The sequence below is a fragment of the Bos indicus genome, chromosome 9 (genome assembly GCF_029378745.1).
Source record: "Bos indicus isolate NIAB-ARS_2022 breed Sahiwal x Tharparkar chromosome 9, NIAB-ARS_B.indTharparkar_mat_pri_1.0, whole genome shotgun sequence".
Classification (NCBI taxonomy): domain Eukaryota; kingdom Metazoa; phylum Chordata; class Mammalia; order Artiodactyla; family Bovidae; genus Bos; species Bos indicus.
Window position 1 is genome coordinate 13,136,957 of NC_091768.1, and position 10,775 is coordinate 13,147,731.

At 40.4% G+C, this 10,775-nt stretch overlaps 1 protein-coding gene and 1 non-coding gene across 3 annotated transcripts in view; both read left to right on the top strand.

The window, feature by feature from the left end:
* Positions 1 to 10,775, top strand: part of MTO1 (mitochondrial tRNA translation optimization 1) — a 31,037-nt gene extending 20,262 nt beyond the window's left edge. For both annotated transcript variants that reach the window (XM_019967031.2, XM_019967033.2), the window contains exon 12: positions 68 to 10,775. In XM_019967031.2, coding sequence (XP_019822590.2) covers positions 68 to 229 — 162 coding nt within the window. In that variant the 3' untranslated portion in view covers positions 230 to 10,775. The remainder of the gene's footprint in view (positions 1 to 67) is intronic.
* On the top strand, positions 566 to 638 carry TRNAR-UCU (transfer RNA arginine (anticodon UCU)). The gene has a single exon. It is a non-coding gene; the product is annotated as a tRNA-Arg (tRNA).

Below are 10,775 nucleotides of genomic sequence, written 5' to 3' on the forward strand. Positions count from 1 at the left end.
AGGAGGAAAATAAATTTGCTTATAACTAACATAGCTCATTTATGTTTCTCGTGGATTTAATTCCTAGATTGGGGCTGCCAGTCGTATACCTGGAGTGACAGCTGCTGCCATCGTCAACCTGCTCAGATTTGTGAAGACCACTCAGCAAAGACAGGCAGCTATGAATAGAGTTCCCAAAACTGATCAACAGTTACATGATACAGACAGACTTGAAGAGAGTCAGTTATAGCTTTCTATTCATAGAAGAGTTAATCTGAACAAGAGTGTAGACAGGAGATGAGAAGTATTTATATTTAGCACCTGTTAAAATAACTTTATTAGGTTTTGTGGCTTTATCATTAATTTGTAAATAGGTTATAATTCTGCTTTTTTGTATATCTGAAAAAATAGTTATAAAGTCCATTTATACTCTTTCTTTCAGGTGTTCTAATACAGTATACCTATTAATATAAGTTTGGGCAGTGTTCATCAAAGAGAGATACAGTGGAACTAAAACTGAATCTGGAAGAAAAAAAAATCTCAGCTTGCGGATTTGTCTACTCATAAGGACAAATTTACTGGGAATTCCCTGATGGTCCAGTGGTTAGAACTCTGCACTTCTACTGTAGGAGACCCAGGTTGGAACCCTGGTCAGGGAACTAAGATCTGCGTGGCGTGGCCAAAAATAAATAATAAGAACTTTGTCCATAAAAGGTACCAAATTAAAAGTCTTATCTTTCACCTAGTTTTGAAAGTTGGCAGGCTTCTGCTTAGTTACGTTATTTCAAAGCCCTCAAATTCTTAAGGCTAAAAATTTGAAACTGTACAAAATCATCCAGAATCATTCAGCTAATTTCCAGTGCTGGCTGCAGCATGGCGACTAAAGTTCCCCTATTGAAAGTCAGAATTGACAGAAAAATCTGAATGGCGCTGGGACTCTCCAGTACTTGTGATACATGGTTACTGGGGTTAGCGGGGGTGACCAGCCGGGTCTTTGGCTAGCTCCTCAGACACCTTGACCTTTCTTCACTGACTAGAGGATGAATGTAGCCAAGCAGACAAGAGGACCCTACTTATCCTTGGAAATGCCAACTCAGACCTTTCCTGTCAGTCCAGGGAGAAGCTCCCATATCAGCCTCAAGCCAAAGCAGGTATCTCAGACAGTTCTAAGCACCCTGAAATCACTGGTGTGATTTCAGTGGGTGTGGGGCAAATACCTTCTTACTATAATCATGTATAGCCTCTTGGATGTAGCTCGGTTTCCATGGGTTTCATCTAATTTTGTCTTTCCATAACACAGTCCAGATCAGTAGCAAGTAAAAAGCATTGGGTTAGCCAAAAAGTTTGTTCGGAAGATGTTACAGAACACCCGAGTGAACTTTTTGGCCAACCCAATATGTGTAATGCTGGATGTTTTAGCAATGATGAGTTCTTTTTGATACTTGATGTAGTAATTTCAGTAAGTGGTAACTTTTAGTTATTATGGCCATTCCTAGGCAGAATTCTTACCACAGAGGCATATTGAGTACACTTCTGCATGGTGTTTATTAAGAGGGTATTTTGTACTAGTGTTTATCACTAGGGGGGAACCATTGATTGTAAACTTTTCTTTTTCTGGCTAATTGCAGGAGTAAAAGCAATGAGTGGGGTGCTTATTGAATGGAATATAGCAAAAATTGATTTTGAGGAAATAAATTCCTAAATGCTTTGGAAGGTTCTCAACAGCTGTAATTTGGGCCTAGTGATACTACATATAAGAAGCTTGGGTTTTATAATGTGATTCCATTACAGTAGTAACCATCTTACTGAAAAATGTTTGATAGAAAACATGTTTTAGGTTCTGCATTTAGTTTAGCATATGAAACCTCTTTAAATCCACAATTTAAAATATGTTGTTACATATATTATACAAAATTATCTCACTTAACAGAATATTTCAGAACAAACCAGCTAAAAATGTAACCTTAGTCCAGTTACTCCATGGGAACCCCCCAACAATGACAACAGCCAGCATCCAACAGAAGTTGGCCTTATGATTTTCTCCACCCACCGCAGACCACATAGCCTGGGAGTTTGAAAAGCTGGGCACATACTGAAGTTCCTTTCAACAGGAACACCAAACTTAAAATGAGGAAATGAGGGATTTCCCTGGTGGTCCAGTGGTTAAGAATCTGCGCTTCCAACGTAGGGAGCATGGTTTGATCCCTGGTCAGGGAACTAAGATGTTACGAGCCACACTGAGCAGCCAAAAAAGGAAATGACTAAGAAACACTAAGCATTTGTCAAATTGGTTGAGGAGGGAGAGAATATGAACATAAGGACCTATGCTAAATGAAACCATCACAGCCTTGAATTACGAAGTTACCTTATAGACAAGTGTTTTAGTTATATTACTGATTGTTTTAAACTGGTTTGTCATTTTTGAGTTTCAGCCTCCAATGGAATAGCCATGACTTTTTCCCTTCAGAAATTTCAACTCCTAGAAGAATGCCCTGCTCAGGAGAAGTGGTCAGAAGTACCAGGAAAGCCACCAGCAGACTAGGGGTTCCCTCTGAGTTGGCAAAGCTGCTTACACTAGAAGGTACACAGTATCGATAAACTTTCCCCAGGCTCCCTCTTCACAATCTTCTCTTGTTGCACTTACCTCATCCATCTTAATTTTTAATACCTGTCTTACTCTAACTTAACTCTTATTAACATGTAAACCTCTTCAAGCAGGCAGTGGCATGGTTGTAGACAGTCAGAACATGTTTTTTGAATAAATGAAAAAATAGTACTAAAGGCAAGAGATGGCAAAACTAAAACTTAACTGAATAATTAAATGGGATAAAAAGATTTATAACATATTAAGAACTGCATACTTAAGCGTTTGCCTTTCTCTTTCTCTCTCTTCTGTCTTCACATTCTCTTCAGTTTCATTTCCTCTATCTTTCTTTACTGTTATCCCTGCTTATCATTGCTCCTGATATGATACTAAAGCCTATATTTTATATTCAAGCCATTTTATTCAACCAGAAAATATTTCCTAACTTAAAAGCCAGATTAAAGACACAATTGAGGGAATTCCCTGGCAGTCCAGTGGTAAGGACACAGTGCTTTCATTATCAGGGCCTAGGTTTGATCCCTAGTCAGGGAACTAAGATCCAATAAGCCACATGGTACAGCAAAAAAGTAAAAAGCATTTGAAAGAAAATTAAAATGGGCAAAAGGCTTGAATAGACATAGCTCCAAAGAAGATATGCAAATGGCCAATGACCCCGTGAAAAGATGCTGAACATCCCTAGTCATTAGGAAAGTGCAAATCAAAACCACAGTGAGGGACTCCCTAGACTGTCCAGTGTCCAGACTTCAAGCTTACACTGTAGGGGCATGGTTTCTCTCCCTGGTCAGGGAACTAAGATTCTAAATGCTGCACAGTGTGGCCAAAAAAAAGAGATACCATTTCATGCCTGTTAGGATGGCTGTTAACAATCAGGAAATAATAAATGTTGGGACTTCCATGGTGGTCCAGTGGCTAAAACTGCACTCTCAGTAAGGGGAGCATGGGTTTGATCCTGGTGGGGGAACTGGAGCCCACATGCTGCAACTAAAGATCCCTGGTGCCACAACAAAGATCCAAGATCCAGCATGCCACAGCTAAGACCCAGTGCAGCAAAATAAATACATAATGTATTTTTTACAAAGAACAACAAATGTTGAGAACACTGTGGAGAAAATGGAACACTTAGAACTGCTGGTGGAAGTGTAAAATGGTGTAGCCACTTTGGAAAACAGGGTGACAGTTCCCCTCAAAAGTAGAGTTACCGTATGACCCTGAAATCTCACACATACATATTCAACAGTATTGAAAGCAGGGTCTGAGATCTGTTCAAGGGTCATGTTCATAGCGTTATTCACAATAGCCTAAGGTGGAAGCAACCTAAGTACATCAACAGATGTATGGATAAACAGTGTATATACATGCAATGAGATATTTTTCAGCCTTTTGAAAGGAAGCAAATTCTGACACAAGCTACAACTTGGACAGACTTTGAGGACATTATGCTAACTGAAATAAGCCAGTCACAAAAGGACAAACTCTGTATTATCCCATTTACATGGGGTATTTAGAGTAGTTACATTTACAGAGACAAAGCAGAATGGGGATTGCCAGGAGTTGGGGCAAGAGAGGAATGGGAATTTACTGTTTGATAGAGTTTCAGTTCTGCAAGATGAAGAGTTCTGCAGGAGGATGGTGTTAATGGTTGCACAACAACGTGAAGGTACTTACCACCACCTTACAGTTAAAAACAATTTAAGATGTTGGGACTTCATCTGGTGATCCACTGGCTAAGACTCCACGCTCCCAATGCTGGGGGCCTGGGTTTGATCCCTGCTGGTCAGGGAACTAGATCCTACATGCCACAACTAGGAGTTTGCAAGCCACAACTGAAAAAAAAAAAAAAAAAATCCCACGTACTGACTATTCCTTGTGCTGCAACTAAGACCTGGCACAGCCAAATAAATTTAAAAAAAACTGATTAAGATGTTAAAATTTATATTGTATAACAATTTTAAAAGCCATGAATTAACTTGTATCTCAGACTCCAAAACCTGCTGATTGATAACTTACCCCCTTCTTATTTCTAAAAATTGAGATATTTTAAATAGAAGGGTCTGAGGAAAAGGCACATTGCATTTAAATGTTAAACCCCAGTTCTTTCTGCCCCATCAAGGGGACCAGAAGAAAACTTTTTCCTATTAGCTAAAATTAAGAGAAATCACATAACCCCATAGGGAGAATTATGCTTTTCATTGTTGTTCAGTCGTTAAGTCATGTCCAACTCTCTACAACCCCTTAGGCTGCAGCATGCCAGGCCTCTCTGTCCTTCACCATCTCCCTGAGCTTGCTCAAACTCAGGTCCATTGAGTCTTTATGCCATTCAACCATCTCATCTTCTGTTGCCTCCCCCTCTGCTCTGTCTTCAGTCTTTCCCAGGATCAGAGTCTTCTCCAATGAGTTGGCTCTTTGCATCAGGTGGTCAAAGTATTGGAGCTTCAGCTTCAGCATCAGTCCTTCCAGTGAATATTCAGGGTTGATTTCCTTTGGGATTGACTGGTTCCATCTTGTTGTTCAAAGGACTCTCAAGAGTCTTCTGCAGCACCACAATTCGAAAGCATTCTTTGGTGCTCAGCCTTCTTTTAAAAGAGTAGCTACTACCTAATAACGTTTACTGTGTGTCAGATATGAAGTTAAGGGCTTTACATGGATTCTTGCTCTTTAACCCATGATAAAACAGTTATCTTCCTGTTCTACAGACAAGAGAAACAAACAACACTTGGAAACATTAAGAAACACTACTGGTTGTCTTCCTGACAGTCATGTCTGTGCACTGCCCTCCTCGTTGCCTAAAGAACCATGCTTTCATTCACTCTTTGCTTCTGCAGCCCCAGAAGCTTAAACTCTTCATTAGTTTAGAGTAATCTTGGTCATGGCAGCCCCCCAGTATTTGGTCTAGGCCTGAGGCTGGTGTGCAGACTGACCCAATGAGTTGGAAAGGCAGTCCTCTAGGTAGCATTTTTGCTCTTTAAAAGGGCACCTGTTTTTAAGGTGGTATGTTCTGAAATTAGATTGTTGTACAGTTTTGTGAACATACTAAAGACCACTGGATTGTATGCTTTAAAAGGGTGAATTTTATAGTATGTGACATATATCAATAAAGCTGTTAAAAAAATGAAGTATGTATGATTGGCAAGCCCTTGAGCAGTGATTTTTTTTTTCATCTTTTAAAAAAATGTTTAAAAAAAAATATATATTTTTTCATTTGGCTGTGCCAGGCTTTAATTGTAGCATGCAGAATCTAGTTCCCCTATCAGGTATCTAACCTAGGCTCCCTGCATTGGGAGCATAGAATTTTAGACACTGGACCACGAGGGATGTCACTGAACAGTGATTCTTGGACCCAGATGTGTATATGTGCTAAGTTGCTTCAGTTGTATCTGACTCTCCTATGGACTGTAGCCTGCCAGGCTCCTCTATCCATGGGATTCTCCAGGCAAGAATACTGGAATGGGTTGCCATGCCCTCCTCCAGCGGTCTTCCTGACCCAAGGATCAAACCTGCGTTTCTTCTGCATTGGAAAGCAGTTTCTTTACTACTAGTGCCACTTAGGAAGCCCCAAAACCTAGTTGAAAAATGTGAAAGTCACATCCGACTCTTTGCAACCCCATGGACTATACAGTTCATGGAATTGTACAGGCCAGAATAGTGGAGTGGGTAGCCATTTTGTTCTCCAGGGGATCTTCGCAACCCAAGGATTGGACCCAGCTTTGCCACACTGCAGGCAGATTCTTTACCAGCTGAGTGAGCAGGGAAGCCCAAGAATACTAGAATGGGTAGCCTATCCCTTCTCCTGCAGATCTTCCTGACCCAGGAGTCAAACCAGGGTCTCCTGCACTTCAGGTTCTTTACAGTTGATCTAGTTAGACATCAGAATTTTCAATACTAGCTTGTAGACAGCCAACTTTATCACACGCAATTCTAATTTAGTTTCCCTGGAAATGTCTTGGCATCTGGCAGGTCAGTTTCTCTCTCTTCCTGAGTTCCTGTCTTGTTAAAACAAAAATTTAGAGCTGTCGTTAAAGAGTATAAAAAACAACAGACAAGTTATAGCTCAGTTCAGCTCAAGCAGACAGATCTTTTATTAAACAGACATTCCCAAGACATGGGAGCAGGCTGATCCTAAAGGAGTCTTCCTCATTCTTCAACGTGATCCCACTTGGCTTCCCCTTTTTGTACTTCCAGTCTCCTCCTTTTGGTTATGGTGTGTGCAAAGTAGGGCTTATACCCACCACCAATCAATGAAAGGGAATGCAAATGAGCATATGCTTAAGGCCAGTTGATAATTTTAAGTTATATAACAGCAGGCTGTGTTATGTCTTCACATATGTCTTCCAATAATTTAGTGTGTTAGAATTAGATGTAGAATATTCCTAAATCCTTACTGGGCTCCTAACTGCCTAAAGTTCCTTGGAAAAGCCCCTGTGGTTATTTTGTATCCACTGTGTGCCGAGGGCGCATGTGCACCAGTTGAAAAGTCTCTGTGGTTTATAGCGTATGTCAGCTCTCCTGGGTGCATCTGGGCTGGAGCTTAGAGATCAGCCTGCCTCCCTTTCAGCCAAGCCTCCCCTTGTGGCTCATGTCTAACTTCCTTCCTAACACATCTGTGTTTCTGATGCTCAGCCAACTGTGAGAATCACTGACTTTCCTTCATAAATAAATATCCACTCAGTAGCTTGTGGCAGAAACAAAGCTATAACTTTATAATGTGTGATGGCTCAGGAACCTAGATGACAAATAATTTGTACTGTTGAAGGAAGTACTAGAGCAGTTCAGTTGTGCAGAAAAGTGAGCTCACGTTGTTAGAGAAATTCAAGTCTAAAAGCTGTTCCAGCTTGCAGTCAGAGGTGGGCTATGGTAATTTGTGGGCAAGGCCACATTTTTTTTTTTTCTTTCAAATTGTACACTTTTTTGGATATACTTGATGCCTGTGGACAAATATATATAGGTTGAGATCCTGTGCCTCTTGACCTACTTATGTTTTGGCTGTGCTGGGTCATTACTACGCTGGCTTTTCTCTGGTTGCAGGGAGTGAGAGCTACTGTCTAGTCGGGTGCTCGGGCTTCTTACTGCGGTGGTTTCTCTTGTTGTGGAGCACAGGCTCCAGGTGCATAGGCTTTGGCAGGTGTGGTGCGTGGGCTCGGTAGTTGTGGTTCCTGGGCTCAAGAGCATAAGCTTACTAGTTGTGGCGCATCAGCTTATTTGCTCCGCTGCATGTGGAATCTTCCCAGACCAGGGATCGAACCTGTGTCCCGCATTGGCAGGCGGATTCTTTACCACTGAGCCACCTGGGAAGCCCTGAGGTCCTATGTTTTTATGCCATAAAGAAATAAATGCAACTGTTTTAATCTAGAAACCTCATTTTTGACTGTCACTGAGCTAAATCGACATTTTTATAACTGCTGTCTGCAGTTCATTATCAGATCATGAAATTAGTTTTTTGTCATATGCAGCAAGTGTTCTAATACTTTTGTTTCAGTAATTTATATACAAATTGTATTTCATAAATTTTAAGAGGCATATTTGTTCCATGTAGGAAATGGCAACCTGCTCCAGTATTCTTGCCTGGAAAGTTCCACGAACAGAGGAGGATGGTGGGCTATGGTGCATGGGATCACAAAAGTTGGACATGACTGAGCACACACACACATACATTCCTCAAATTTTTCTAAAAAGCTTTTAAAAACAAGACATTGGTCTCTCCGTATGCTGTACCTGATTAAGTGATGTGATTTAAATGTAATTCCAAGTTGCTATTGAGCATGAATCTCAGATATTCTAACTTCACAATGCCTGTCACTTTCAAGTAGGTTTTTTTCCTCCCAGGAAAGGTCCTCCACTGGATAAAGTGTTTCTTCCTCCTTGTTAAACAATATAGGGTAGAAGTCTGTTTTGGCTTACCCTTCAGTTCCCACACTCACTCTTTACAGACCATTTCATACTATGCATTTATGGAGTTGTGCTTTTTTTAAGTGTTTGCTAGACTATTTTTTAAAATCCACTGCCTCCTGATTAATTCATTTTTAGTCTTACGTTGGTTTTTCTTTTAATTCTCTTTTACAGTTAGTCTGTACCCTTTTATACATTTTCAAAAATTTATTTTTGGCTACACTGGGTCTTCATTGCTGCATGCAGGCTTTTTCTAGTTTGGGTGTGCAAGCCTCTCATTGCAGTGGCTTCTCTTGCTGCAGAGCTCAGGCCCTAGGACCTTCAGTAGTTGTAGCTCGCAGGCAGCACGTGTAATCTTCCTGGACCAAGGATAGAACCCGTGTCCCCTGCATTGCACGGCAGATTACTAACCACTTGATCACCAGGGAAGTCCAGTCTATACCCTTTGAATACATGGGAAATTGAAATTTTTAAATGCATAAATATACATAAAAACACACTGCATAAATTTAAAACGAAACATTTCTAGACTCTACTGTATTTAATACAAGATCAGATTATGTTTGTGTGTGCAAGCATGTGGTGTTTCAAACAATGAAACTTGACTGATCTTATTTCCAATTTTATACAGAAAAACCTCAAGGGGGGCAATTTAACAAACTGCAGAGACAGGTATCAGAGCTTTGAAGAAAAAAACTTACAAGCAGTTACATAAAATATGAGAAATTGAGTTCCAAGAGATGCATCCCCTAGACTCAAAGAGTTAGTTTGGGAAAATGTTTTTTATACCCAACCATGACTGAATAGGAGAAGGCAATGGCACCCCACTCCAGTACTCTTGCCTGGAAAATCCCATGGATGGAGGAGCCTGGTAGGCTGCAGTCCATGGGGTCGCTGAGGGTCGGACAGGACTGAGCGACTTCACTATCACTTTTCACTTTCATGCATTGGAGAAGGAAATGGTAACCCACTCCAGTGTTCTTGCCTGGAGAATCCCAGGGACGGGGGAGCCTGGTGGGCTGCCGTCTATGGGGTCACACTGAGTCGGACACGACTGAAGTGACTTAGCAATAGCAATAGCAATGACTGAATAAAAACCACCTCAATTCTCAGACATTTACTGAGTTGCCAGTTTCTACACAGAATCCTGTAGGAGGCTAAACAGAGAAGTTCAAAGGGTCAGTCAGGAAGGTATGACAATAGTTAAAAGAGAGGGGCTACAGGTCAAGTCTAGATAAGGTCCTTCCTTTGTTGCAATGGCATAGCTGCAATCCTTACACCTGAAAGGTTACAACCCAAGTCTCAGAAAATTTTGCAGATGGCTTCACCAGCAGGCTGAGAAGACCACATCCCCACCTTGGCTTCCTCCAGACAGCACTGGAACTCAAACTCCTTATGTGGCAGCCCTACAGTTAGTGCAACACCAACTAGGGTATTCTCTCAACCACATGATTTTACTGAAAACTCAACCAAGTGGAATATTTTCGGGTTTTTAGTTGTTGTTTTTTATATTAGCCATCCGTTGTTTAACCACACGTGCATGATCATAGCACACTCTCTTGGCTTGGTTTTTGCTGCCAGTTAAAATAAACTACCTACTTTTGATTCTGTCCGTTTTAAAATTGATTTGGCTTTATGCAAGCAATAACCTACATTTTATACAATGTATCAAGAGAGACAGTGTTAAAGGCAATATCCAGACTGCATATGTTGTTAACTTTGACAAAAACCCAAAACTACCTGAACTCTTTTAGGGAAAGTGTGACTGGTTAAAATAGAAACTGTAAATTCTGCAGATTTTTTTCTTTTTTTTTTTTGGTCTGCCCAAAAAGACCAAGTCAGTTTAAAGCTTTCACCTACTTCACTTTTCTTTAACCAAACATTTGATAAAATTTTCTCTATGGTAACCCTGTGATTAAAATGGTAAAGTATGGCACAGGTTATTGTATTATTAGGTGAATTTGCAATTGGTGAGACCAAAGTCAAACAACAGTTCTCTACTGTAATACCAAGTTCCCTGTTTTTGGACCTGGTTTGCTTAGTACTTAACAATAATTAAAGTAAAACTACAGAAACACAAAATACAAGATGTATAAATGACAAAGCCCATATTTTTATTTAATGTGGCTCCAAATGCAAAATTATCTCAACAAAATGATAAAGTATAGCAGAGATGTAAATGTAAACTCCCAACATTTGAGTTTTTAAAGTTAATCACACAGTGGTGTCTTGGGTTGTGTCCTGAGACAGGTAAAAAGGCCATTTGAAAAAAAAAACTGGCAAAGTCTGAATAAAGTCTAGAGACTAA